The 14,677-nt window shown below is 39.3% G+C and overlaps 2 protein-coding genes across 2 annotated transcripts; one reads left to right on the plus strand and one right to left on the minus strand.

The window, feature by feature from the left end:
* Nucleotides 1-182: 182 nt before the first annotated feature.
* LOC134187211 (uncharacterized protein K02A2.6-like) lies at nt 183-7,248 on the plus strand. The gene is made up of 3 exons (XM_062655328.1): nt 183-4,531; nt 6,229-6,326; nt 6,905-7,248. Exon 1 carries the CDS (start codon nt 183-185, stop codon nt 4,344-4,346), a length of 4,164 nt encoding a protein of 1,387 aa, XP_062511312.1. The 3' UTR covers nt 4,347-4,531; nt 6,229-6,326; nt 6,905-7,248.
* Nucleotides 7,249-7,294: 46 nt separating this feature from the next.
* Nucleotides 7,295-12,750, minus strand: LOC134186629 (serine-rich adhesin for platelets-like). The gene is made up of 12 exons (XM_062654627.1): nt 12,735-12,750; nt 12,032-12,637; nt 11,367-11,975; nt 11,015-11,287; nt 10,571-10,948; nt 10,380-10,502; nt 9,689-9,798; nt 9,548-9,630; nt 8,812-9,472; nt 8,665-8,753; nt 8,265-8,600; nt 7,295-8,205 (listed from the first exon to the last, which is right to left on the minus strand). The coding sequence occupies exons 2-12, from the start codon at nt 12,576-12,578 to the stop codon at nt 8,088-8,090; spliced, it is 3,327 nt and encodes a 1,108-aa protein (XP_062510611.1). The 5' UTR covers nt 12,579-12,637; nt 12,735-12,750; the 3' UTR covers nt 7,295-8,087.
* Nucleotides 12,751-14,677: the final 1,927 nt, after the last annotated feature.

The following is a 14,677-nucleotide window of genomic DNA, read 5'->3' on the forward strand; positions in this document are numbered from 1 at the left end:
ATTTACTTAGTAGGTGTGGTAATCTGTGTAGGGTAGACTAAATAGTGTGAGTATACGGGACCTGTTGATATATAATTCTATGGTTGTCTGCTTGAGACTGAACACGTTACAAGACTGAGAACGGTACATGGTGTCAGGAGTGCTGGATTGACTTGCGACAAGCGCAGAACAATCGACACAACATGTCAGGCGATGAACATGAGCCAGAGGTCCCCGCAGCGCTCGAGCCGGAAGTTGACGCACACGCTGTGCAGCCAGCTGCAGTCGCAGGCGCAGTCCTAGTACAAGCGACAGTACCGATGCCAGGACCACTCAGAACGAAAGGATCGTTATCCCAGAACTGGAGAGAGTGGCAGCAGGTTTGGAATTCCTATGAAATAGTGGCGCGACTCAATTCCCAGACAGATGATTACCGTCTGGCGACGTTCATAACTTGTATTGGGCATGCAGGACTGAGAATATATAACAGCTTGCCGTTCGCGAACAATGCAGAGAAGAGAGATATGGCCAAGGTATTGGAGCTAATGGAGGTCCACTGCATTGGGGAAACAAACGTGACGTATGAGAGATTTCTCATGGATAGGAGACAACAACAGCCAGGTGAGACATTTGATACGTTCCTAACAGCAGTAAAGGAAATGGCGCACAGATGTCAGTTTGGAGATAAAACTGATGAAATGTTGAGGGACAAAATTGTCTTTGGAGTTCTTGATGATAGCCTGAGGAAGCAATTGCTTCAGAAGAAGGGGTTAACTCTAGCATCCTGTGTAGATGTGTGTAGAGCACATGAAGCAACTGTGAAACAAATGAAGGATATGGGAGCAAATGGAGATGATGATGTACATGTAGTTAGATGCTACAAGAAGATGGTGAAGTCCAAGCCTGGGAAGACAGCAGGACAACCAAGAACACCTGACAAGTCCAGATATGAATGCAGTTACTGTGGATTGAAACATGCAAGAGGACGAAATAACTGTCCAGCAAATGGGAAGAAATGTAGCAAGTGCAGCAAGATGAATCATTTCGCGAGGAAATGTAGATCAGGCACAGCAGACAAGAAAACAGTCCATTGCACACAACAGAGTAGTGATGAAGACGATCTGTTGTCATTGACTCTTACTCAGGAAGAAGGGGTCAATTCGGTGCAAGGGTATCAGAAACAGATATTTGCATTGATGGAAGTGGGTGGAAGAAACGTCAAGTTTCAGTTAGACACTGGAGCAACGTGTAATGTCATTCGCAAAGAAGATGTGCCACCAGGAACAAAAATTGAGCCCACCGAGCAACAATTGTCTATGTTTAACAAGACCAAGCTCAAAGCAGAAGGCAAATGCAATATTTCTCTACGAAACCTGAAGAATCACAAGAAGTACAGGGGCAGCTTTGTTGTTGTTGAAGGGGTGACATCCTCTATCATCGGAGCTAGGTCTGTACAACAAATGGGGTTAATAGAAATCAAGTATGACAAGATACGAGCAATGGAGGACCAGAGGAGAGACCAGCAACAAAGAGATATTGATCACCCAGGACTGACATTGGCAGATCTGACTGCACGATTCAAGAATGTATTTGAGGGTGAAGTAGGTCGACTGGGCGAGAAGTTGCGATTTGAAGTTGATGAGACGGTGCAACCAGTACAGTTGCCAGTCCGAAGAGTTGCGGTTGCAATGAAACCTAAGCTGAAATCAGAATTGGAGAGACTGGAAAACCTGAAAATAATTGAGAAGCAAGAAGCACCAACGAAATGGGTGTCGCACATGGTTGTGGTTCGGAAGCCAAACAATCACATCAGAATATGCTTAGATCCAAAGCCTCTCAATAAAGCTTTGCAGAGGAGTCACTACCAGATGCCAACACTCGAGGAAGTTCTCCCTCAGTTGAGCAAAGCAAAGGTCTTTACTGTGGCAGACGCAAAGAATGGCTTTTGGCATGTAGAATTGGATCAAGCAGCAAGTGAGATGACCACCTTTGGAACCCCTTTTGGTCGCTATAGGTGGAAGAGAATGCCCTTCGGCATAAATATCGCACCAGAGGTCTTCCAAAAACGAATTCGTGATGCCGTAGAAGACCTACCGGGAATCTGGGCATTGGCAGATGATATATTGATTACTGGTGACGGAGATACAAAGGAGGAGGCGATTAAAGATCATGATCAGAAGTTAATTCGTTTCCTGCAAAGATGTGAATCAAGAGGAATCAAGCTGAACAAGGAGAAATTTCGGTTGAAGCTAGATAACGTCAAGTACATGGGTCATATATTGACCAACGAAGGAGTCAAACCAGATCCAGCAAAGATCCAAGCAATAGTTGAAATGGACAAACCCAAGGATGTAGCTGGGGTGCGGAGGATAATGGGTATGGTGAACTACCTTGCCAGGTATTTGAAAAACCTGACAGACGTGACAGAACCGCTGAGACAGCTTACTCATAAGGATGCGGAGTTTGTATGGACAACAGTCCAAGATGAGGCATATCAGAAGATGAAAGACGCAGTGACAAAAGCACCACTTTTGAGGTACTTTGATCCCAGGGAGCAAGTGACGTTGCAGTGTGATGCATCCAGCCAAGGGTTGGGAGCAACACTACTCCAATCTGGACAACCTGTTGCTTACGCAAGTAGAGCATTGAGAGATCCTGAGACAAGGTATGCGCAAATAGAAAAGGAGCTTTTGGCAATAATTTATGGTCTGGAAAAATTCGATCAATATGTCTATGGACTACCAGTCATTGTGGAATCGGATCATAAACCATTGGAGATGATACAGCAGAAACCACTAGCAGCAGCTCCGAAGCGTTTACAAGCAATGCTGTTGAGACTACAACGGTACGATGTGACAGTGAAATACAAACAAGGAAGTGAAATGTATATAGCAGATTTGCTATCGAGAGCCTACCTCAAGGATGAGACAGGAGGCAGTGAGGGGGAAATTCTCACAATTGAAGAAGACAACGAGATTTCGCAGGCTACAGGAGGAAGTCTGGCAGTTTCAGAGGAAAGACTGAATCAGATAAAGGAAGCGACAGCAAGAGATGAGACATCGACAGAGCTAAAGAAGGTGATACTAGAGGGATGGCCAGAAACAAAGCACAAGATATCGAGTCTCATAAAACCGTACTATGGTGTCAGAGATGAATTAGCTGTTCAGAATGGACTAATTTTTCGAGGAGAGAGAGTTGTAGTTCCTCAGAGTATGAGAGCTCTAATGTTACAACGAATACACTCATCACACATGGGGGTAAACAGCTGCATACGAAGAGCCAAAGATAACCTCTATTGGCCAGGCATGAGTTCACAAGTCAAGGACAGAGTAGAAAGATGCGAAACATGTAGAAAGTTTGAGACTACGCAACAGAAAGAGAGCTTGAAACCACACTTCATTCCAGAACGACCATGGGTGAAGTTAGGAGCAGATTTGTGTAGTTTTGCTGATCATGAATACCTTGTCATTGCAGACTACTTAAGCAGTTTTATAGAGGTGGACCGTCTAGAAAAGACAACATCAGGTGCAGTGATTCGAGCACTAAAGAAACAGTTTTCAAGACATGGTATTCCAAATAAGCTTATCACTGATAATGGCCCACAATTTGTGTCTAAGGCATTTGAGGAATTTGCACAAAACTGGGAATTCAAACACACAACATCAAGCCCGGGATATCCGAAGAGCAATGGAAAGGCAGAGAGTGCGGTCAAAGTAGTGAAAACACTCATGAAGAAAGCAGCAGATGCTAAGACGGATTTTTGGCTTGCATTATTGGAATATCGCAACACTCCCACCGAGGGTGTCCGGTTGAGTCCAGCACAGAGATTGTATAATAGAAGAACAAGGACATTGCTTCCAGCAAAGGACACAACACTACATCCAAAGATGGTGGAAGGTGCTGCAAAAGCATTAGTGGCACGCCAAGAGAAACAAGTTGAAAGATACAACAGACGGGCAAAGGATTTACCATCATTGGAGCTGGGAGAGGTAGTAAGAGTACAGCCATTGACAGGCAAGAGCAAACCATCACAATGGAAAAAGGCGGTGATTACTAAAACTCTACCCAACCGTTCGTATGAGCTCAATACGGAGTCAGGCAAATCATTCAGACGAAATAGAGTTCATCTAAAGAAGACAAAGGAAAGTCCACCAAAGCAATGTGATAGCACAAGTCAAGGTGACGAAGAACCAACTCAAATTCGGCTAACAGTGAAACCGAAAGACCAAACAGTAAGACCAACAGCAAAAGAAATGACAGTGAAACAAGTACCCAAAGAAGAGGGATTGCGACCAGCAAGAGTTACTAGAAGTGGTCGAGAGGTGAAAGTGCCGAAATATCTGAAGGACTATGTTTGTTATAAGTAGTTCGAATTGCGTTGAGTTTGTAGAACACTCTAGGAAGTTCTTTTCTTTTTTGTTTTTAAAGAAAAGGGGATGTAGGGTAGACTAAATAGTGTGAGTATACGGGACCTGTTGATATATAATTCTATGGTTGTCTGCTTGAGACTGAACACGTTACAAGACTGAGAACGGTACAATCTGGTCAATGGGTAATCAGGCCATTCAATTTTTGTCATTCTAATATTTGCGTTTCTAATTTTCTTATTTCCAATTTTTAATTTTTGCACTAAACAGTTATTTAAAATGCCTTATTTTGTAGCTAGAGTGCTCAGTTTGTTAGCCAGCATCCCCATTTTTCAACTCGCGCTTCCAACTGTCCCTTCTACTGTACCACACACAATATAGCAACAAAAACATTCTACTAACAACTCTGTAGTGCGTTGGTCGCCTCGCCTGCAGCTGGTTTCACTACTACTTTAGGACCGCCCCTAGTCACGGGCGCAAATCTCTAGCTAGACCTAGGCCTACTCGCGCTGCTCGCAATAGATCGAGATCTAGAAGCAGCTTCGAAGAGGCTTAGCTGTGCTGTTTCACTGAACATGATGAGCTACAAATTCTCACTGCCAACATGTCGTTGTTGAAGCGCAAGGCCGGCGGCAGAACATCAAGACGCGAAGGTATAGGCATAAGTATGTACGCATGCGTCAGAGGTCCCAGAGTCCCCATTCCGTAGTCTGCAGTCTGCGTTCTAAAGAACCCTGCCTAATACTGTACTATCAAGAAGGGCCAGTCATCACTTTCTGCAACCTAATGGAAACACGCAGACTTTGATAGGTATCCTCATCTGCAAGAAACCTGCAAGTTCTACAAATTTACGTAAGATATCGATGTTCAGCTAAATTTAACTAAAATGGCGTCTAGGTCAGGAAGCATGCATGCTCTCCAGAAGTTTTAGTTTACTTTGATATTAGAATTATCTGTTTGTTTCATTTGTATGTGATGATTGCTTTAGACTAATAAATAGGATACAGACAGATAAACTTGCCCATGGTTCAATTAATCCAGTATTAAGTGGAAATGAATTCCCTTTGATCGGCAGCTACCTATCTCGTATGCATTGAACTCTCTGCAGAGTCATGATTGACGACTTGTCGTGAGGTATTTACACATGTTAGCAGTTAAATGCCGTTTTGCTTCTAAGCTTACAACTTAAAAATATAAATCTAAAATCATACAAACAACTGTCATATTTCACGTGATCACAACTACCCTATAACAGCATTAATGTCTGTTATCGTAAAATATGGAGATTTGTTGTACATATGGGACGTGAGATGTCACTATCCCAAATAGGTGTTTCAGAAATGATTGCTTCCCATTGCAAATGATTCTACTTCAATCTTTTGTTTCCAACAAAAACTTTGTGATTTGAAAGCTTGAATTAGACTGAAATGTTGCCATGAACGTTGATGGTTTGTGATTGGCTGTCTATCGCCTGTAGTTTACATATGACTAAAAGCTTTGTGATTGCACCATTTTGACCACACCGGAAGCACCAACCCACACACACACACACACACACACACACACACACACACACACCACACACACACACACACACACACACACACACACACACACACACACACACACACACACACCACACCACACACACACACACACACCACACACCGAAAATGTTTCAATGTCTTTTGAGTACCTTACTTGCATGCTCAGTCATGTCACTTAATTTGCAAAGTTTCATTCTGGCGAGTCACCACATAACTGAAATTCTATTGATACAGTATAGTTACAGTAAAATTATAAGCTATGACTGTTAGTTATTTGCCTGTAAATAGTCTCTATGATTAGTAAATTAATAAGTTTGTCTTGCTTTAATTGATAGGAAGGCTACATTGACTGGCTCTAAGTGATTGGTTTCAAAATTGTATTGTGCTACATGTTGCTGCACTGTCTAGCTGTGATAATATGGTAGCATCTCAAGTGAGTAAATTTTGTATCTCTTTCTGCAATTTTCTGTGTTTTCTAGGCATGTTAATTAGTTGAGATACAATGAACATTGCATGATAAGGGTCCTGAGAAAACAGTACTGTTTGTAGAGAGAATATCATATACAGATGGCATTGATATTGTCTTGAGTCTTTAGTAGTGTGACATACTACTACTAGTAGGTGTGCTTGGTTGTTTCAGTAAATCCTAGGGTACCGGTTATACACATAATTTCCAATGCATAATACAACTATTTTGAGTAGAAAGGGCAAGTGATCCAAGCCAATCTGTTTTGATGTGCTGAGTAAACACTACTAGTTTTCTACACTATAAATTTGTCAAGCTTTCGGATTTCTACAACTTTCGGCTAGTTGTATAGTAGTGATAGAAAGGAATTTGGCTCTTAAGCTTCAATAATTAGTAGATTTACGTACAGTAATGATCATGACAGAGTAGTAAAAGGATTAGAAATTTGTGATGACGATAAGTCATTTATATATATATATATATATATATATATCTTTTTCTTTTTATTTATTTATTTATTTACCAGGATGGTTTGTTTGTTGTAGTGTCATGAGTGGAAAGTGCCATGTCAGCAAGACATAATGAAGAAATGATGGTATTGTGTTCTTTTGTTGTGTTACCTAGGAAGATATTAAAAGTAAGCATGTTTACGACTATTCATCTGACAGTACTGTAAATCAAGAAAATTTCGCCATTTAATAAATTGCACCTTTTTGCCTTTCAAACACTTGTCAGATTTTATTTGCCTATGTGAATGAAACGTTTAGACTGCTACTGCTACTGTAATTTTTGACAAGTGTAGCAGTTCAACTGTTGTAACGTATCTGACAGAAAGCCAATGTTCTCTTGCGCTTAGAAACATGATCTCACCTCTTTGTTTCATTTTTTGTTTGGCTGTCCAGGGGTGTGAAATTTACTGAAGGTACTGAATGAAATGGTGTATTTGAATAGATCATACTGCGATACATTTCAACAAACTAAATACTCTATAACATATGATTTAAATAACAATAATACTGCAACCACCCAACCGGAAAACAGTCACTTTAAAGCAGCGCATTACCAAGGCTTCTGATACAGAAACCATAGTTATTGTGAATGCTGTGAGAAACGTTGTTCGACTAATAGAAGTATTCATGAAGTATTGTACATCATGGAGCATACTGACTTTGTTAGTGCTGCTAAAGAAAATAATAACTAAGAAGACTACCGACAATTGCAATCCTATCAGAATATGGCATTCAACTACGGGAAGTATTCCAGAAGTATCTAATAGACTACCCAGCTGTAGTAGTCCAACAAGATGATCTATGTGATAGCTAGTCTATGCGATACAATAAGTTCGTTGTGCTGTCCTATGAGCTAACCCATCTCAAAGGCAACCTCTGCAGTTTTAGGTGTCCTTGGTGACAACACCACGCATTTTGTTGATAAAATTGCTTCTGATAGTAACTTCAGTGACACATTTCTCAGACAGACAGGTTGAAAATGTCTTTGCCGCAGAAAGAAAACGCAAAGTTACAATCACTTCACCTATTTTATGGAATATCTCTATAGTCAAATCTGGAATAGATATAGAGTACAGTAACAGCCAAACCCCTTGGTCGGAAAATTGTGCTAAGACACAGCTAAGATGCAGATAAACACAAGCAAAACACAACCTCCTATGCAAACTCGACAGCTAATCAAATGAACTATAGTCGTGTGAAAATGTCATACTTTTCATCATTAAACGGTGTCTGTGTAGTTCTCGTCTTTTATGTGAGGATCAGCAGAAGCTTTCATTGGTTGCAGTGCTAGTTCATCATCATTTGATGGTTTCACTTTTGTAGTAGTTTTACCTATGCTGAAAATAGATACTGCAATGAGCAATTGCAAACTAAACAAACTGTGTTGCACGTGCACCTGCAATACAAAATGACGATTAGGATGAGAATGACACCTCCTACTGCACCAACAACGACACCAATGATCCCGGCAGTTGTTAGAGCAGAATCTGAATCTGAGGGTGTAGTAGGTTGAGAAGTAGTTGGGTTGGTGATAGAGACTTGGCCTAATGACAAACCAATATCTTGAAAGTCTTGTTTTACACTACTAGTGTCAAGAGCCATCACTACTGCAGTTGCAGGAACAGCAATTCCTCCATCAGGCAGGCTGACTGTGAAATCAACTACAACATCAGATCCATTCTGAGTGATAGATATAAGGTTGACATCAGCAGCAGTCAAGTTGACGGCAGGTCTGCCAATTAATGCCACAGGCTTGTTAACAACAACCTGATGCTTCATAGCAAATTAATGCTTACTTGCTTGTTGACTGTGAACATGCATCATTTTCAGTGCAGTAAGCAGATACAAATTTAGCAACAACTTGCTTAAACTTGGTTTCATTAAGCTAGAAATAGATTGTTATATTGGGACATACACAAATGTGTTTACCATAACTTTCAAACCTGTTCGGCTGTTACATTGAGAAACGTTACTGTTGTTCTTTCTCGGTTAGTTGTGGGTGTTGATGCTGTTGTGGTAATACCCGATACAGTTGTTGATTCGTTGGTATGTGGAGTTTCCGATAAAGTTGAAGTTGTTCCTTCACTGTTAGCCATGGGTGTTGATGCTGTTGTAATACCCGATGCAGTTGTTGATTTGTTGGTATGTGGAGTTTCCGATAAAGTTGAAGTTGTTCCTTCACTGTTAGCCATGGGTGTTGATGCTGTTGTAATACCCGATGCAGTTGTTGATTCGTTGGTATGTGGAGTTTCCGATAAAGTTGAAGTTGTTCCTTCACTGTTAGCCATGGGTATTGATGCTGTTGTAATACCCGATGCAGTTGTTGATTCGTTGGTATGTGGAGTTTCTGATAAAGTTGAAGATACTGATGTAGTAGTAGTAGGAAAAGAAACCGTACTGTTGATAAAGACTTGGCCTAATGTCAAACCAACAGCTTGAAACCTTTGTCTCGCGCTGCTAGTGTTAAGAGCCACCACTACTTTAGATGCAGCAACAGTACCTCCTCCATCAGGGCAGCTGACTGTAATGCAGACTAGAACATCAGGTCCATCCGGAATAGTACGTATAATGTTGACATCAGCAGCAGTCACATTGATAGCAGTTCTGCCAATTAATTAATGCAACAGGTGTTGAGAACAAACAACCTACTATGCTTTATAACAAAATTGGTGTGGTTACCTGTTTGTTGACTGTACGTCACTTTCATTGCAGTGCACAGATAGGAGTTCAGCAACAACTTGCTTAAAAGTAGTTTTATTAAACTAGAAATAAATTGCTACAGTGGAATATACACAGATGTGTCTGCCATAATTTTCAAACCTGTCCGACTGTTACATTGAGAAATGTTACTGTTGCTTTTTCATGGTTAGCTGTCGGCATTGATCTTGTTGTTGGTTTGCTGGCATTTGCAGTTGTTGGATAAGGAGTTTCTGATAAAGTTGAAGTTGAATGTTAAGTTATTATATATGTATTTGTTAATTTGTGGAAATTTAATGCTCGTATGATACAAAGTGATTAATGTTAGATGCTAATGTTATTGCTTGGGATTTGCCGATTTTGTCTGTAAGTAGTTTGTTATAAATAAATAAATAAATAAATATATTTGTCATCAGGATTAGATGCTTCTTGTTTGGATATGGTTGAAATTCAGGGAGAAGATGTGCTGAAAGATTGGCTTTGTCAGCAGTTATCGAGTGTCGATCCTTCCAGCCACTTTTCCCAATCTTTCTGTTGCTTCACAAAAATCATTGCTGTCACACTTTGATGGAATTCAATTGGAGGCTTTGAAACAAGGGTGCAGCATCAGAGACAGAGCAAGGATCATTACTATAGCTTCTATTAATAATATCCTAGTGCTCATTTAGAGTATGAGTAAACACACACGCACACACACACACACACACACACACACACACACACACACACACACACACACAGGCAGACTATACCCTATGTATTTGCTGTGCACAAACATTGAAGCATAAAATTAGACAAAGCAAACTGCACACACCTGAACACGTGCCATTCCTTAGAACAGTACCATTTGAGCATTCACATGCTGGATAGTCAGTACATTTATAAAATGGGAAACAGTCAATATCAACATCCACATTGCACAAAGTGCCACCATCGCCTAAACACAATTCAAAACCTTGCCATATTACTATGGTAAGTATAAACATGAATAATTATTGACTTCACCTAGTCCACAGTCACAATTCTGCAGTAAGAATTTGTCCTCTCCGGGGTGTCCATCAGTACAAGTTGCATTGAATTTATGATTACAAGCACACAGTATAACCAAAGGATGCAACAGAGTGGATGCTGCTACAGAATCCACCGCAATAAACTGAATGCTTACATTCTGTGTAGACGTAGGAGTCCAAGTAAAGGTATAAGCAGTAAAGTTATACATGCTACCCATTGGTGAAAATGTAAACTCATCTGTTGGTGGTAGATTTCCTTGAAGAGTAACAGTGAAATTATCATTTGCATCAGTAGCTGTAAACGAATAAACTGTGGTCTCATAAACAGAAGCAAAAAGAGTATCACTGCCATTCATAATGGGTGGTCTGTTACCTAACAATTGCACAAATAGAGAAGAATAGTTAACGCCATAAAACAATGTTACCCAATATAGTTTACTCAATGTCACAGCATTATCTTCATTCATCTGATGAGTCGAGAGTGTCTGAAAGGCAATTTCTAAATCTCCAGTCACAACACCATCAAAAAGACACTGTTCATTTCCACCACATGTAGTTGTCAGGTTTGGGACTGAGCTTGCCATATTTGTTAAATCATTTTCATCGACAAAACAAGGAATTGCTTCTGAAATGGTAATGTTTGCAAGTCCTACACCATTGCCACCGTTACCACTGTCATAATAGAACAAACTTTCACTTGACTGCACTTCCCCTACAAACACCCACAAAATAGCATTTACAATTTTTAAACTGCATTTAACAATGAGCATGCACATATTAACACATCTAACATGAAAGTCCAAATTGAAAGTGTATTCTTTCATCTGAATCAGTAGATGCTAAAATAGTTCCATTTCTTGTCGTCAAGTCATTTTTTGGATCCTCGTCCCACACTCCCAAGAGTCCACTTGTATTACCGATGAGATCTTTTGGACCTGCAAACACAACAGCCAACAGTGCCTTCTTTGCCTCCACTCTTATTGATATATCTGAACTAAACACAGCTATAAATGTTGTGCAGTCTGGTTGTGATATGACAACGTTGTCTAAGACGAGAATAGATGTGTTGCTCAGCTCAGTAAAATTGCTTGTAATGTTGACAAATGAAACGTCTCCAATGTGCCTTGCAAACACTTGTAGTCTGTTGTTTGTCGTCAGCTGCACATGAAGTACAGTTGAATTGGGGTCACTTGTGGTGAAATCGGCACTGGGAAGGAACTGAGCCATTGCAAAGGCTGTAAATACGGTAGCACTACAGTTGCCTTCTCCAATGGGTTCAGTGCGACCTTCCAGAACAAATGATTCATCTCTAGTCTTCATGACTATGTACTCTCCTTGTCCATTAAATGTGAATAATTTGCCATCCATTGTCCGAAAGTGAGGATCACCATAACAACTTCCTAGAATCACATTTGATTATACCAATAGTAAAAGAAAAAATACCACAATTGCTAACCCAGACGAGGAGGGCAATAGCATGACAACAATGAATTAACTTGCACATCAAGGTAAGGAAGACAGCTGTGAGGTTGACGACAGCACCAATCATATGGCTGAACTCTCAATTGAAAAGGACTATATGGAAAGTTGAATAGATAGCGTAAATACACTCTGGCTCGAATTAGAACTCCAGAATGCAAATATCTAGATGCATAACAGCACTCAGTCTCTGGTGTCACAACCCTCTCTCCAATTGCAATCTGAAAATGAAATCGTTGGATGTAACACTCTCCACTCTCGATTGAAGAAGATACACGCATGAATCGAAAGTCAAGCTCAGCGTGCAATAATGTCCATGGACAGGGAACTAAAAACGATATCCACTGTGATAAATTTCTGAAAGTCCCTCCATCTTCAGGGTACCATTGACGACAAAAGTTTGCAGTTGTTGGTGTTACTGGTGCAGATGGCGTAGGCACTGCTTGTGTTGAGGTTGGGGTTGCAGATGGCGGAGGCACTGGAGTTGGGGTTGCAGATGGCAGAAACACTGTTTGTGTCGACATTGCAGGTACAATGAACGTACCTTCTGTTGTAATCACAGGTTCTGGTGTTTCAGTAAGTGCTAGACAGTACAGAAACATTAATTTATTATAATACTCTAATGCTTCATGTAAAGTACAAGTATGTATACATTCATACACATTCAGTAATAAACATACCTTCTGTTGTAATCACAGGTTCTGGTGTTTCAGTAAGTGCTAGACAGTAGAAACATTAATTAATTATAATACTCTAATGCTTCATGTAGAAAACAAGTATGTATACATTCATACACATTCAGTAGTAAACATACCTTCTGTTGTAATCACAGGTTCTGGTGTTTCAGTGAGTGCTAGACAGTAGAAAAACATTAATTAATTATAATACTCTAATGCTTCATGTAAAGTACAAGTATGTATACATTCATACACATTCAGTAATAAACATACCTTCTGTTGTAATCACAGGTTCTGGTGTTTCAGTGAGTGCTAGACAGTACAGAAACATTAATTAATTATAATACTCTAATGCTTCATGTAGAAAACAAGTATGTATACATTCATACACATTCAGTAGTAAACGTACCTTCTGTTGTAATCACAGGTTCTGGTGTTTCAGTAAGTGCTAGACAGTAGAAACATTAATTAATTATAATACTCTAATGCTTCATGTAAAGTACAAGTATGTATACATTCATACACATTCAGTAATAAACATACCTTCTGTTGTAATCACAGGTTCTGGTGTTTCAGTAAGTGCTAGACAGTAGAAACATTAATTAATTATAATACTCTAATGCTTCATGTAGAAAACAAGTATGTATACATTCATACACATTCAGTAATAAACATACCTTCTGTTGTAATCACAGGTTCTGGTGTTTCAGTGAGTGCTAGACAGTAGAAAAACATTCATTAATTATAATACTCTAATGCTACATGTAAAGTACAAGTATGTATACATTCATACACATTCAGTAATAAACATACCTTCTGTTGTAATCACAGGTTCTGGTGTTTCAGTAAGTGCTAGACAGTAGAAACATTAATTAATTGTAATACTCTAATGCTTCATGTAAAGTACAAGTATGTATACATTCATACACATTCAGTAATAAACATACCTTCTGTTGTAATCACAGGTTCTGGTGTTTCAGTGAATGCTAGACAGTACAGAAACATTAATTAATTATAATACTCTAATGCTTCATGTAGAAAACAAGTATGTATACATTCATACACATTCAGTAGTAAACGTACCTTCTGTTGTAATCACAGGTTCTGGTGTTTCAGTAAGTGCTAGACAGTAGAAACATTAATTAATTATAATACTCTAATGCTTCATGTAAAGTACAAGTATGTATACATTCATACACATTCAGTAATAAACATACCTTCTGTTGTAATCACAGGTTCTGGTGTTTCAGTAAGTGCTAGACAGTAGAAACATTAATTAATTATAATACTCTAATGCTTCATGTAGAAAACAAGTATGTATACATTCATACACATTCAGTAGTAAACATACCTTCTGTTGTAATCACAGGTTCTGGTGTTTCAGTGAGTGCTAGACAGTAGAAAAACATTAATTAATTATAATACTCTAATGCTTCATGTAAAGTACAAGTATGTATACATTCATACACATTCAGTAATAAACATACCTTCTGTTGTAATCACAGGTTCTGGTGTTTCAGTAAGTGCTAGACAGTAGAAACATTAATTAATTGTAATACTCTAATGCTTCATGTAAAGTACAAGTATGTATACATTCATACACATTCAGTAATAAACATACCTTCTGTTGTAATCACAGGTTCTGGTGTTTCAGTGAGTGCTAGACAGTACAGAAACATTAATTAATTATAATACTCTAATGCTTCATGTAGAAAACAAGTATGTATACATTCATACACATTCAGTAGTAAACGTACCTTCTGTTGTAATCACAGGTTCTGGTGTTTCAGTGAGTGCTAGACAGTACAGAAACATTAATTAATTATAATACTCTAATGCTTTATGTAGAAAACAAGTATGTATACATTCATACACATTCAGTAGTAAACGTACCTTCTGTTGTAATCACAGGTTCTGGTGTGTTAGTGAGTGCTAGACAGTAGAAA

The sequence above is a fragment of the Corticium candelabrum genome, chromosome 11, assembly GCF_963422355.1.
Source record: "Corticium candelabrum chromosome 11, ooCorCand1.1, whole genome shotgun sequence".
In the NCBI taxonomy this organism is placed as follows: Eukaryota; Metazoa; Porifera; class Homoscleromorpha; order Homosclerophorida; family Plakinidae; genus Corticium; species Corticium candelabrum.